Consider the following 14254-nt stretch of genomic DNA (forward strand, 5'->3'; position numbering starts at 1 on the left):
GAACACCAGAAGGGACCACGAGCTCTGGCTGTAATCAGTCAACAGCGGTGGTCGTATTTTCAATTCGAGCGATTGTGGTGTGGGAGAATGAAGTCACCCATGAGACGAAGTGGTTCTAAAGACGTTTGGATGTTCTGACGAAGACGTGAAGCGACGACAGGCAGTGCTTTGGGGCGGCTGTTGCTTGTTATCAGTGCCAGAGTACCTTCTGGGGAATCGCGTCGCCTGGCAAACCCTGCTGCAGGCTGCAAGCACCTGCTGCGAGGACGAAACCACCCCTGCACAGAAGACGCTCTTCACCTGTCATCAGCTGCCTCACCCCGTAGCTGCTCGCGTTCTTTGCTGTTCTGCAGCTGCTTGTTGTTCTGCTCTTCCACGAGTCTGTCTAACTCATCCCGTAACGATGCATTCTGTGACCTGAGAAGTAGTGAGCACGAGGTAGAAGATAACTGATGCATGAGATTGCAGGCCTCTATGATATTCCTGGATACAGTAGACAGAAATACGGAGAATCTTCCAGCAAGGTGAGGCCTTCCAGAAGCAGAGCCAAGCCGTGGTGGAGAAAGCGGGTACGGGAAATTTTCTGTCGAGCAACTCCAAGCTGGCATAGCGGGCGCTCAGAAGCCGCCTTCCATCCATTCAAGTCTCCGAGGGACCGCGACGTTCTGTTATAGAGTTGGTATATGACGCGCGGTGGAAAAGCGTCGGATCTAACACCGGTCCTTCGGCGCCTACTTCCAAGTTTGCGCGGCGGCAGTCTGCTCTTGCAGTTGCTTCTCTAGTTCGGAGGTGTTCCGTTCCCCTTCTTCCAGCTGCACCACCTGTCGGTTCAACCTATTGAGTTTCTCCTACGACGAAAGAGAACCCAAAGACTCTCAGCCCGATGTCCCCGTGAATGCAACTTCCGGCAGCGACCGGATTCGTCAGTGTTCTTGGCTCTGTTTTCTTTTATCTCTGGCCCACAGTACCAGCGCCGGCGAAATGCGAGTTCACCAAGATAGCTGTGCTATTCTTTTGCTTCCGGGTGCTTCGCTGAACTCGGCGGGCAATCGCACCGTTCCTGCGGTGTTGGCCCTCTGTTGAACTGGCCACAACAGCAGTTACGAATCCGCAGGGAGCGACAGCCCAGATGATGCGCACGCGCCTGTGGAGGGCTGCTTTGCCGGACGGCTATGCACTTTTTGTGGCGACAAGAACGAAACCGGCACCACTCAACTTGCGCAGGCACAGACTCGGAACGCCTCGGGAGTTGAGACGCCTGACTCGAAGCGCTTCGTTTGACAGGATCGCTGCAGTGGCAGTGAGGGCTGTCTATAGAAAGCGTGTCGGCTATCCGGGCACGCTTACTTCATACTGGTACTTTTGCTGGAGTAACCGGCGTTCTAGGTCATCCTTCGAAGTAACATACAGGGTTTTCAGCTCCTGGTGATCTCGCTCGAGGGCCGCGTATTTGCTCCGTTGCTCGTCTAGCTGTGTATGCAGCTGATCGATCTTCACCCTTGTCCTGGCTTCAACATCCTCAGCCGCGCGGAGTCTAACCAGCTCCTGCAGTGTCACCAGCCGAATGCATGCCGCACATGAGTACGTGATCTGCGTGCGACGGAACGAGGCGTGGTGGCCATGCCGAGGTGCCGCCGCATTTCCATGCGGTCGCCGATTTTTGCAGTGAGTTCCCGGAGTGCCGCATTTGTCCACTGTTGTTGAGGGTGGCGGGAGTCATGTCCCCGTGCTATTCCTTTGAAGTGGAAGCAAAGGACACGTAGCTCGCGCCAACGGGTTTCTACCTGGAGTGCAGAAGTGCCCACCCACCGTAAACCGACCCTCCGGGGTGGACAGATACTCAAAGGGAAGTGTATGCAATCTCACCGATTCGTAGGCCATCGCTTTCTGACTGAATTCTCTCGAGACCTGTCAAAAAAAAGTACAGGGTTTGTGGGGCACAGACAGCGGGGCTCCCGCACGACCTTCACACAGTCCCAGCGGATTTTTCAGCGAAACATTCGGGCGGACTTCGACTGCTCATTCCCACGTGGTTCCGCAACTGCTCATGAGCGGGAAGGCCTACCAGGGACCGAGCCGTGGGCTGTTTTTGAAACTGGGGAGACTGTTCGTCCTCCATCACGGATATTTCTTCGTGTTGTCCTGTGTGTATAAACAAATGGACTGGCACCGCCTGGGCACGGTAAACTTAGGAGATAGCCGGACAAGGACAAACAGTTAGGGACCTGTCCTGACTAAGAGGCCCGAGTCTTGCAGGCCAGCGGATGTCGCGAGGAGCTAACTCCCAGCACCCACCATGTCCCAAAGCTGCCCGGTCGATTCCCTGTGTTGTAAGGAGACGCCTATCCTCTTTCTTGCTGCTGAGTCCCACGCCACTTCCCGACGTGATTGTGTTATTTCCATCCGGGATTGCTTCCAGTGACCAGCCAAGACGGCTGACTCTTGTAGGAAGGTTCACAACCTTGCGGGCGCAGGGACCGTAAACGTGGTGATCATTTCTAGGACAGCGCTCAACCCCGCGTGCCAGGGGTGGGCACTTCGGAGACCTTGGAAGCCTCTCCAGTGTTGACGGAGGTCAGAAATAGCAGCCGAAACCTTAGTGGGGCTGACTTTGTGTCCGGGGCTGCGGCCGGGGACTTACGAGGGCTGTCCAAGGGCTGGGTTTCGATGGCACCTCGCCAGCTCCACACCGCAGCCGGCCTGACCGCCACGGAAGGTGGAGCCACTGACAGACTGTGGTTTCAGAGAAGCAGTGCCTGACAAGGGCATGTTAATCACTTTCGATTCTCCATGCTATTCCCCAAGTGCCTCATGCTCGGCGTTGCACAGTGCGTCCTCAGACGGAAGTAGCGAACAAGAGGACGCCAAGGAAGAAAGCACCTGCAGACGGAAGACGAATTGACACCGTGCGAGCACCGGGCACACCTCCGGTTTTCTTTGTGCGCTTCTGGAATAAAGTGATTCTGAGTCTCTTCACTCTTGGCAATCGGCCACAGGCGGCTAGCGTGGGGCCTTTACTACACTTCTGCATGCAAAGGTGAGCTTTTTGAGAAGAAAACCCTGTTTGTCTTGGTGGTAGGCTGGAGTCCAACAGCGCTTTACAATCCGCCTAAAAGTGGGGATGTGGCTTTTACGAACAAGCTATGATTTCTGCACACCTCTACGTTGTCGTATGCGGGCGGCCGCCAGCACGTCGAAATGGAGCTGTCCACAGCTCTTTAGTCGCGATGGCGCCGCTTCAACAGCTTGGAGCTGCCACGCCAGAACATGTCTGAAAGCAGGGTGTGGTGTTCGCTAGAAGCTTCCATCGTGGACTCGCCGCCCCACTATGGAGCGTAACCAGTCAGAGGCACTGCGCGCAGCTGACAGTTGGAGTTTGAAGCGGCTGCCCGTGGCGTCTTGGTGGTGTCCGGGCTTGTGAAGAAGCCCCTATAGCCGAATGCCAGGCATCAAATGATGGAATGGCACACTTTTTCGGGCTTTTTTCAAGTTGGAAGTACCCTCGGGTGTCGTGCGCTCGGCGTCCAAGCCAAGGCGATCCCAAGGCATGCAGTCGCCCGCGAGCTCACATGTGTCTTCAGCAAGTAAAAGCATCAAACTGCTCGGAAAAGTGGCGACACAGCTCCTCCTAGTCGTCCACAGGGACCCGGCGCCACGTGTCGACAGATACCCTCAGAGATAGCCAGCTGCGTCCTTGCGAGACACCAGGCCGGTGAGCTGCGTGTCTGCTGCGTCGGCTGACCGTGACGCTTGTCCGGCTTAACATGACGTAGAGGTCGGCTCGGAGCTTGACTTGGCTACATGGAACCTTATATCTAAGCCGCAAGGCGCATATAAAACAAGATGGAAGCAAAAGAGAAAGGGGTAGGCGGCAGCGTTTCCGCAGTGCCGGCAGGAGATGGTCCCGGCGCGGAAGACGCCACGGCGGGAGGTGAACGTGGCAAGGCGCAAGAGGCAACCGAACAAACTGAAAGTCTGCTCGAGCAAATGGCAGCCAGTTCTGAGGCAGGAGAAAGCAACAACCTGCTGCCCCAGTTGCCTGGTGAAGTGGCCCGATCCGAGCAAGGGAAATGGGAAGACAAAGGAGAAGCAACACTCTTCAAACATTCGCGACCCTTAACGTGCGTCCTTCACTCTACTGCCGCCTCTCTACAGTGGCAGCTGGGGAGTGCATTTCCTCTGCGAAAGAGTGGATGCAGCAGAATCTCCTAGGTTTGTGGTGGCTCCTCCATCACAAGCACTGGACCCTACGATGGCTGCCTGAACAGGAGTGCTGCCTCGCGACCAGGGTCACTCATCCGCTGACGTGCCTCGAAGTCGAACCTGTAAAGCGAGCCAGACCGCACTGGCTCGTCATTCCCTTGGCTCAAGCAGTCGGGAACTTGACGGCTCCACTCAACCCGCCCTTCCCATTAGGCCTTCCACATGCCGCTAGCTAGGCCACCTACTGACCAGCCGGATAAACGAAAGGCAGCTGTTGCGCTCAGCATGCTTTGCCTGCCCGCGTCATGGTAGCGCTCCCATGTGGACCGTGATCTCCTCCTTACCTGCAGCCGGCTTCGACTGTTCATGCCGAGTATCATAGAAGAAACAGAAGAGGACATCGCTCGCCAAGAAGAGGATGATGAAAACGAGGAGTTCGCAAGGGCTGCAGCGTCCGTAGCAGTTGAGGACGACCACGAGGGTGCGCACGTCCCAGCCCGAGTATGGTGTGTTGTAGCATCGTTAGGAACTGCAATCTCTATCGCACTGCAGTCATGTTCCGAAGACTGACAGCCCTCTCAGATCTGGTTTCCCCGCCGCCTTCTGTCTGCAGGTACTTGTACTTTTTGTCACTTTCCGGTCGACCGGGGAGCTGCCTTAGGTGGTCTGATCGGGGGACTGCTTGTGTGAAGCTTTCATGCCATCACTAGCAACAAGAAAGAATAACAGATTACTCGAGATCCCTGCTTGCGGGCTGTCAACCAGACCTTTTCGACCCCAACTTCTTGAGAACAATCACTGAGACTAATCCCATTGACGACGAATCGAAGGAGGACCCTGAGTTTCGCCAAGACTTCGGCGATATTCTGAAACTCTTACAAACCAAACTGAAGCAAGAAGACAAGTTCAATAAGCACATTGCCACTCAGATCGCCTCTCTTCGTATTAAGGAGAAGGTCATGCTGCTGAAATACATCCGACACGTTGTCCTCAACAGTGACGTATCAATCACAGAGTTCATGGAGCAAGAGGGTTTCAGCACCCTTCTCAACGTCTGTCTCCAGAACGATGAAATGCTCGAACACCTGCCGGGTAACAGCACTCCTTGTGAGCCACAACTCTTTGAAAAAGACAGCTGCTAATGCCTGGGCGTATTCGTTGGTGTTGTATCGTAGGAGGGTAGAGCGATGTCGATGTGTGCGAAAGCCCGTAGAACAGCATGGTCATGTTTCCCTCAAATCGCTGCCCAGAAGACTTGGCTCCGAGGTCAACTAAAAAGAGGAAGCACGATCCGGATACGCTACGGAGTGTCTGTGCAAGTAAAGGCGTCTATCAGGACGCGCAACCTCTTAGAAAGCAAGCCTAGTATATCGACACATTGTAGCGCACAGGGCGAGTGTCGAAGATCGTGTAAGGACACCGAAAGCTTGTTCAACAGACTGTTTTCCCCCCCCGCGCTAGTCTGCAATTGACGAGCCGGCGGTTGACCCTCCCTCCAGCTGGAGGGCGGTGTTAACGACACGGAGCGCCACTTGGCCGCGCACTCTCAGCGGTCTAGATTCTGACGGCGTCTGCTCGCTTGGCTCGCCTTGAAATCCGGTGCGTGCCAAGGCATTGCCGGTCAGTGACCTGCTTCAGCCGGACACAAGTGTGTTTGCCAGTGCAACTTTTCGGCTTGGGTTGCGCAACACAGGAATCGTCGTGGCCGTCCGGTATCTGAAGAGCCCCTTGCGGTACCTAGCAGATGAGGGCGCAGTTGGTCTCATGATCAAGCTTTCCAGGAAAGCTGACCACGGAGTGGCGTCCCGAGCGGCCGTCGCTCAGGCGTGTCTTGTGTCGTTTAGCAAAGAGGAAGACAATCAGTATCTTGACAGCTGGGTCGAATGCCTTCTCGACATCACTGCGGGAGCCGTCCCGACCGCCCAGATATTCGGCAGTATGTCGGATAAGCTTCGTTCAAAGACCCGGCAGGAGCACCCAACCCGTGCGACGTCTCCAAGAAAACCCGCTTCCGTGTGTTCACTTCTGATACAATAAACCCCTGCAATCGAAGACTCGTTTGACAAATGCCACCACGTTGGTTACTCCGAAAAACAGCTGCATGTAGTTTTGCCAGGGTTCCGTACTGGGTCGCAGTATGCGATGAGGCCTTTGTTGGTACAAGCGGACAACTCCCTGTCAGATGACTTTGCCGCCTCTGTTGGGGTCACGTTCCGCGAGACGGATATTGTTGCAGCGAGCAGTTGTTCAGCGCAGAGCGTGACCCTAGCGGTTTATTCCGCTGCAAGGCTTTGTTTGTTCTGATCTTTTCAGGCGCGACGCTGTGTCAGATGACTGCTGAGCTTTCGCTGCAGTCACGGCTGTTCCGCAAAACGGGTATCGCTGCAGTATTGCAGTTGTTCAAACCGGAGAGCGTTCCCGAGGCTCTACTGTGGGAGTCAAGCACTATTGCCAATTTGGCTCAGAATCCAACCTACTTCCCAGAATTTCTTCAAGCGGCGGCTCTCGATGTCCTTCACCTGGAGTCAAATACGATATGGAATGAGGTTCGGCTCAATGCTGCCTGGACGTTCGTTTTCCTGACTCTGCAGAAGGTATGTCCAGGCTGTCCGATTTCGGCATCTTTTTCTCGCTTGTCGAGGAATACAGCGACACGTCATCGGTAGGGCTGTCAGGGGTTCTACCTTCCCTGGATGAGGCCGCCAGAGGCGACTGCTCACCTCCAGCTTTGATTACCAGTAACCGACGAGCCAGTCTTCTCACCATGCCAAAGAGAGGGCCAGGCTGAATATGACAGGTTCCTGTTGGTAGCACTTTCTCCACGGGCAAGGCGCCTAGTGGCGGAGAAGTGAGGGTTAGGGAAGTTGTCGTCATTGCTCCCTAGGGTGCCGAGAGGGGACGCGGACTTATTTCTGCATTGACACCTTGCCGCTGAACAGAATGGCGTCCTTTTGCTCGGAGCTGTCCGTTTGATAATCAATCTATAGAATACCTAAGGTGGAAAGAAATGTGTCTTTCAAAGAAAGAGGATTTGTTATGTGGCCCCAGGAACGCCTCTTATCCAGGCCCGTGTCTGCCTGGAATCGCTTGACACTTTGAGCCCGTGTCATAAAGCTGTCCTTTGCTAAGACCCCCCCAAAGCGCGCCTTCCATGCAGTCCCTGATCCGCGTACGGACGTAGCTGCGTGTTCCCGATGCCCTTCTCGGAGCCACGGTGTACGGATCGCAACCTTGTTGCTGTTCGATGCTTTTGCGTTCGAGGCATTCCACAAACAAGCACTAGGACGGTGGGGCGCGTGGGTGCGCGATGTTTTGATTATAGGGATTTGCGCCGAAGATTCCATGACTCGTAATGTTACGCAGCTGTTCTTCGCCAACATCACTAGCAAGCAAACATCGCAGAACTACGAAGCACCCATAGTGCGGAAGTACCTCCAGAGCCTTCACATGGCTGATGACATCGTGCGCGAGCAAGCCCAGACGTTTTTAAGTAATCTTGCCAGCACGTACCCCAAGGAAACAGTCGAGGCGCTCTTGGTGCTCTGCTCCCTAATGGACGACGAAGAGATTCCCCGCGACGCTTTATCTACGTTGGCCGCTCTCCTCAGCGACCCTGACACTTACGAGCTAGCCGTTGCCCATGATGCGTTTCTACCTTTCATCTGCCTTGCTGCTCGGCCAGATGAGGAAATTCAGTTTCTCTGCGCTCGCTTACTAGTGAAGCTTATCTCTGCACAGAACACTTTTCTTCAGTATGAAGACCTAGAGCCTGTGTCAAGTCTCCTTTTCCTCTGTGATTCTAAAAGCGACCGGGTACAGCAGTCCGCCTTCAACGGTCTGTGGGTAGCAATGGAAATGGGCCTTCGCAATCCTGACGTGTATGCGATCCCCGTTCTCCGATGCTGTCGAGAAGAGGAGCCTGGAGCCACGCTGCATGTGTCATACCGCGAGTCGGTGAAGCTCGCAAATGCTGCTTTTTCCAGGCACCGGTCCAAGAGTGCCCCTCCGCCGGAGCAGCTGTTCGGACTTCAGTGTCTGTGTGCAGTACTGCGCGACGCGTCAGCAGCGGTTCAGGGGCGGTGTGCCTACAAAATTGAAGCGTTCTCTCTGGATGCTTCGGCACTGGCCTCGATGGATGACCTGTGTACGCGAGCACTCGCTTACTGCCTTGTGGCTTTGGGGCGGTCTGTGGTCGATTCCGTCAAATCAAGCGTAGTGACGGCTTTCACCCGGGTGGTCGCGAGCCGCACCCGGAGGCGAGCTTCCGTGACCAGCGCCGCTGCGGCCCGCAGGAGCTCAGTGGCAGCGATCTTCAGCGAGTGCAGACCCGAAAAAGAAAAGACAAGCGCTTCATGTCCCCAGACTGGCCATCGCTTTTCGCAGGCGAGGTTGCCACTAGATCATTTCCTCGCGGACAACTACACACAATGTCTGTGCGGCATTCTTCTTGACGGCTCTGCTAGCACGCAACTCAAGCAGCAATGCCTCTCAACGATGAGAGAGAGTCTCAATGACCCTCTCGTCTGCCAATATCTCGGGAAAACAGATCTCATGTCGCGGCTTTTCTCGGCGGAGCTGGCCCGGTCCGCAGGCGACCCCACTGACTTCTACCTCTTGTACTGTCGTATCCTAAGCCACCCTGCGACACTCGGACATGTGTCGAACTACATGGGCATTCTTGAGCAACTGCTTGGTGACGTCAAGGTGAGTGCGCCAGCCGGTTTGACCCACCTCGCAGACAACGGAGCCTTTTCTTGTCTCCCGCCAGACCATTATTTGCAAGGCATGGCCGGCAGTGACCAAGTTCAGGGTGACACGAGGAGAAAAGGTTTAACTCCTCTGGGCAGAATGCCGAGCTGTCTTCTCTCCTCTCGACTCCTTTACTTCTGCCGGCATTCGTCGGAGACGTACCGGACCGCTACATGACGTGCGTCTCGCCGGCTGTACCCTGGCTAGGTGCTCAGTCGCGCGCCCTGTCGTTGCACAACACTTGCATCTGTCAAGCCAAGCGCTCCTGGTCTCGCCAGTGTCTCTTTTCCTCGCAGAACTATCCTGCACTGGCACTACCGCTTGCGCAGCTGCTCGACGCGGCATGCTTCTTGCCACATATTCAAGGGTAGGCCAGATTCCTGTTTAGTCGGGGCTCGCTTGGTACCCCAAAGAAGTCGAGACAACCGGCTTTGCCTCTGGCCTTCAAAAGCATGAGACATTCGCGTTACCGTCTGTCAGGAAAGATCTGGTTGTTGCTGCACGCGATTCAAAGGAAGTGTCAGACACTGACAGTTTCTCTGCAGTCCTCAGGCGGAAGGGCTGCTCTGCACGCTGATTTTCCCCCCAGGGTCATATATGCTCATCTCCGCCAGGTGTGCGAGCTCCTGATCGACAATGTGAAGACAGGCCACTGCACCAAGTCCCTGGTCTTCCACGTCCTCAAGTCTCTCACGCGGCTGTCTCATGTTCCCGGGAGCAAGTTGTCAGTAAAGCACATCTCTCTCGTGCAACACCTTGTTCGGTGCTTGGTAACTTGTAAATTTCATTGGACGGATCGTTAAGACAGCAAGCGGTTAGCATGCTTGCGTCCATCCAGTCAAACTCGGCAGGGCGCAACCAATCAGGACGAAAGGCTAAGGGTTCGGAGCTGGTGTGCGCATTGGTGTGGCAACAGCAGCTGCTCTAAACAGAACAGCTCCGCGGCCGGCTCAGACCGTAGATCACCTTCTCGTTCTTCTTTGTTCGGCTTATTGAGGCGTCTTTGCCCTTCTAGGCCTAGCCGGGGTAAAAGTTCGTCCCTCGCACTAACACATGCGGGCGACGACCAAAGAAACACGGCATATGCGCACCTGTGCGGAATTTGTACGATGTACGAAGTAGTCCCTGCGCAAGAGGGGAGTCGGCGACAGAGTAATCTTCGGACTGGTTGCAAGTCCCTAGAAAAGCAAGGCACGTTCGGCATGCGTCAGTGGTACGTGTCTCTGTGTTGTGGTCTGGAGTACGTGCTTTGAATCAGTCAGCGGTTCGAGGAGCAGAGCGTGATTCCCAGGCCCCTTCTGCTCGACTTGCTTGATCTACTAGGCCGTTACTCAGGCCCCTCGGCGGCGGGGTCAGCCAGCCCCGGAACCGTTCTCAGCGACCCCGGCAAAACCGACGCGACTCAGACGCCGGAGGAGGCGCCTACGGAACAGCAGCCAGAAAGTGCGGAAGGAGGAGCCTTCAGATTCCTTCTAGAAGACGATGAGAGCGAGTTCGGCGAAGGCTTGGACAATCGCGAATTGCTCAAGTGTGTTGTGGAGGCTCTTATTTCACTCTATCGTCTGGGTGTGTTAAAAGATGTGTTCGACAGGGAGGCGATGGAAAAGCAATTTCTGCCTCTGTTCGCTGCTACTCCAACATCGGACAGCTCGACGGTCTCCCTTCTTTCTCTTGCAAACTGCCTCTGCATCGAACCAGAGCTGCTTCACTGTTTCCTGGCCACACCTATTCTCGCTGATATCGCTGCAAGCATCGTGGAGGACGGAGTCCAGAACGAAGACCTCTACATTCAAACGGCAGAACTCCTGCGGGTTGCCCTGCTACACGACGATGCTCAGGAGTAAGCCCTCGGAGACGACTAAGACTGCCCTGAAAGTGGTCCGTCCGGCAGAGAGTAGAGTGTGACGCCGAAGGCAGATTTCCACCCCAGTGAAAGAATTTGCTTGCGGTACCGCCGAACAAAACAATACCAGCGCCCCCACGACTTGAGGAGAGAGCACTTGGTTTACTCTGTTTCTGTCGACGTTGCAGCATACCACTGCAGACATTTGCATTAGAGACAAAAACAATCCTTCGGCGGTGCCCGAGCAAAATCTAGACAATAAATACAACGCCGACTTTCACCATTGCCTGCACCCCCGTGGCTGTGGTGTTGTCCCTGTCCAACTGAAGCCTCTCATCATTCGTGTAGTTTACCGTATCTTAGTGTAAGTTCGTGCTGGCTGCATGGGGCCAAGAGTACAGCGCCCGGTATTCACGCGTTGAGTCCTAGGTTTTTCCACAGGAAAGTAAGTTCTCACCTTGCACCGCACTCACTTCAGTCCCGACCATCACAGCACTCTCTCATCACAAGTTCGTGGAAACACACTTGCCCCCCACATACACTCTTGTGCATGAGCCTTTTTCCCTGCTCGCTGAAAGGCCGTTTCCAGGCTGAAAAGCAGTCGTAACTTCTCCCATTCCGAACACACGGTTCTGTCTCCTGCGCACGACAGGAGAAAGTAGGACAGAGGGAGGGAAAGGAGACAATGAAGCTGCGTCCACTCGCAATCGTTTGTTGTCGCAGCGAAGTTGTCGCAGACCTCTCTATCGTGGATTGCATCTTCAAAATTACGAAGACGCCAGCCTACCCCCAGGCCCAAACGCGCGCTCTATTCGCCCTGCACAGCATCCTTACCAATGAAAAGATTTTAAGAACCATGGCGGCCGACGACTTCGTTCCAACACTCTGCGAAATTGCTCTTAAAGGGGGGAGTAAAGACGTGCAGAGAGTCGCTGCAGGCGTTTTAAGCACAGTTGTGGTTCGACCGGAGTGCCGAGAGGTGGTGTTCACTCCGACATCTCTGCGAGACGTGCTTGGAGTAGTTCTGCACTCGAGCATGCCTGAGGTTTATACACAGGTCTTGTGGGCAATCTCTTATCTGCCACTCTCTGACGAGTTTGTTCAGCCCCTGCTAGATAATCGGGTTATTGAACGGATGAAACAGATAGTGACCGAAGACCATGTCGGCGTCCAGACGCAGGCTCGAGCAACTATTGTCCAGCTGAGCGCAAGTGTGCGTCTCCGCAAAAGGTTCATCGAGCTTGGCTTTCTTCCTCTCCTCATGTCTCGGACCAGCACTCGTGACTTATCTTGCTGCGAAGCTAGCATCCACGCTATGAGGGTCCTGAGCGATTCGCCGATGCTGGCGGCAACGCTGCTGGACCTCGGCGTTGAGGTCAAGCTACAGGAAGTCTTCGACAAGTGCCTTCAGCCGCAGTCGAAACGCGGCCAATCGCAACAGCGTTTCCCGGGAGAGTCAACGGCAGCCAGCTTCGAGACACGCGTAGGTGAAGGGCCGCTCTACCCCAGCCGTGAATCGACCCAGGATGTTTCCCGCGAGCTGGAGGCAGCCCGAAGCGCTTCACTTGAGCTCCTCTGTCAGCTGTCCCACCATGCCGTACAAGACCAGCTTGCACTTTTCGATGACGCCACGATAGCGGCAGTCTTTGACTGCTTGTCGAAGACACGGATCCGTGCTGTCGAGGAAAAGCGTTCTGCCGCAATGCTATTCCGGTTATGGACAGGTGTGGCCAGAACGCGCAGGTTGCTTCTGGCTCATAACGGCCTGGATGTTCTTCTTCAGCTGATCATCAGCAGCGAGGATGCTGTTGTCGTGGAGCAGCTTGCTTGGTGCATGGGGAATATGGCGCACCACGAAAGCAGCCTGGATGTAGAAACACAGATGGCGGAGGCAGGAGCCATCGACGCGTTGCTCTACTACAGTAACTCCAGGCACGAGGAAGTACGGAACCGGGCACAGTGGGCTCTCGGCACTCTAAGCGAAGAAACGTTGAGGTACAACACCCTTCTAGCGGAGCGAAGCAGTGAGGCGGTTGGCCTTTCAGAAATAAACAGAAAGCACAGAGAACTCATACGAAAAAAGTGGACCGTCGGACAGAATTCTACAGGCGTGTCGAGACAAAAGCCCGGCGCGTGGGTACACCAGGCAGCCGTCAACGGCGGAGGTACACTGCCAGAGGACCAAGTAACGCTAGGTGGACTGGAAGGAGACCGGATGACAGTAGGCAACGTGGAAAATCACAGGAATCAAGCAAATTCCGACTGCATCCAAGGAGGTGCCCGCTCCTCTGCCCTGCCAGACCCTGTGAGGTAAGACAGCCCGTGCACCAAAAGGTGTGTTTTGTATTGGTGTGGTTCCCCAGTGCCCTTGCACAGTGAGTGAATCCACATTCAAGTAGTACGCATTGAAGCTTTCAACGCCGTGCTGGGCGTCTAGTCCACCACGGACATAGGCAGCGCTGCCCTGACTGGGACAGCCGGAGAAAGCTTTACGCGTCGCTCTTTGGGCGCCCGAAGAGCGAGACGGGTCAGTATCCGTAACGTCAACGGTTGACGCCTTGTGCCAAAGTAAGGCACGCACGAGAATGACCAGCTGGCGCGGTTCTCTCATTTTTGGTGCGCTGTCCAGCCCTGTCTCTGAGTCTCTACTCTAATCTCCAACTGCCTCAAGAAGGGTCTCTGTGAAGCCATGTTCTAGATAGCTGTCGACACCGCGGTCACTGGTGCCTGCGGAGGGCGGTCGTGCTGGCCCCCTAGCAATGAAGTTTGAAGACTGCCGACGGCGCTTGGCGGTCTGGTCCTACCAGTGCGATGCAATATATTCGCGCAGACACTGGTCAGCCGCGTCGAGAATCCAGGGCGCGTAACCCCTGTTTTAGCCACTTTGTATTCTCTCTCGCACCAACCCGGCAAACACCGGCATCTCCCTACTCGTTGGGGGTCTGCAGGTCTCCCGTTAGGTGTCCGCCAGCCACGGAGGCATTTCCAGGAGCTTCTGGTGCCCTCGGCCGGAGAGCGACGCCGGCAGTCTGGGAGGGGCTCCGGTCTGGGACACTTCAAGGGCAGTTCGGCTTTCCTGACCGCGCCGGAGAGATGCAAAAAGCCCCTCTGTATCCAGAAAATCTCGCAAAGAGTGCAGAAGTAGGCCGCTTGACTTCCAATCCCAAGTTTAATGGCGCAGAAGCCAACGAGATCAGCTTCAGCGGCGTCGCCCCTTCGGCCTCAGTGGACCCAAGGAAGACAAACAAACGCTTTGTCCGCATACGGTGAGATTAATGATCAGTGCCTGCAAGTGTGCCGCTAAACAGCGGCACTGTTTGAGGTGCCACTATGCTTGCAAGGCTCGAGCGTCACCCTCCAGCAGGCCCGCCACTCTACAACCCTTGTAAACAGAGTAGTGTCCCGAGCGCAGCAGGGACTGTGCATCTGATTTCGCGGGCACTGGTCTCTCCGATGCTG

At 55.3% G+C, this 14254-nt stretch overlaps 2 protein-coding genes across 2 annotated transcripts; both read left to right on the forward strand.

Annotated features, from left to right (window-relative positions):
• Window positions 1–3122: 3122 nt before the first annotated feature.
• CSUI_002511 (uncharacterized protein) lies at window positions 3123–5003 on the forward strand. Its single transcript, XM_068062711.1, has one exon. The coding sequence runs from the start codon at window positions 4071–4073 to the stop codon at window positions 4437–4439; it is 369 nt and encodes a 122-aa protein (XP_067925318.1). The 5' UTR covers window positions 3123–4070; the 3' UTR covers window positions 4440–5003.
• On the forward strand, window positions 3876–13109 carry CSUI_002512 (armadillo beta-catenin family repeat-containing protein; the record flags this gene model as incomplete). The annotated part of the gene is made up of 9 exons (XM_068062712.1): window positions 3876–4121; window positions 4554–4684; window positions 4969–5295; window positions 5897–6139; window positions 6517–6797; window positions 7465–8907; window positions 9249–9319; window positions 10211–10792; window positions 11519–13109. Exons 1-9 carry the CDS (start codon window positions 3988–3990, stop codon window positions 13107–13109), a joined length of 4803 nt encoding a protein of 1600 aa, XP_067925319.1. The 5' UTR covers window positions 3876–3987.
• Between the last annotated feature and the right edge of the window lie 1145 nt (window positions 13110–14254).

This window comes from Cystoisospora suis (genome assembly GCF_002600585.1).
Source record: "Cystoisospora suis strain Wien I chromosome Unknown contig_1048, whole genome shotgun sequence".
NCBI lineage: Eukaryota > Apicomplexa > Conoidasida > Eucoccidiorida > Sarcocystidae > Cystoisospora > Cystoisospora suis.

Coding starts and splice junctions, on each gene's coding strand:
- CSUI_002511 (XM_068062711.1), top strand. CDS start 4,071: ATGGGAAGACAAAGGAGAAGCAACACTCTTCAAACATTCGCGACCCTT.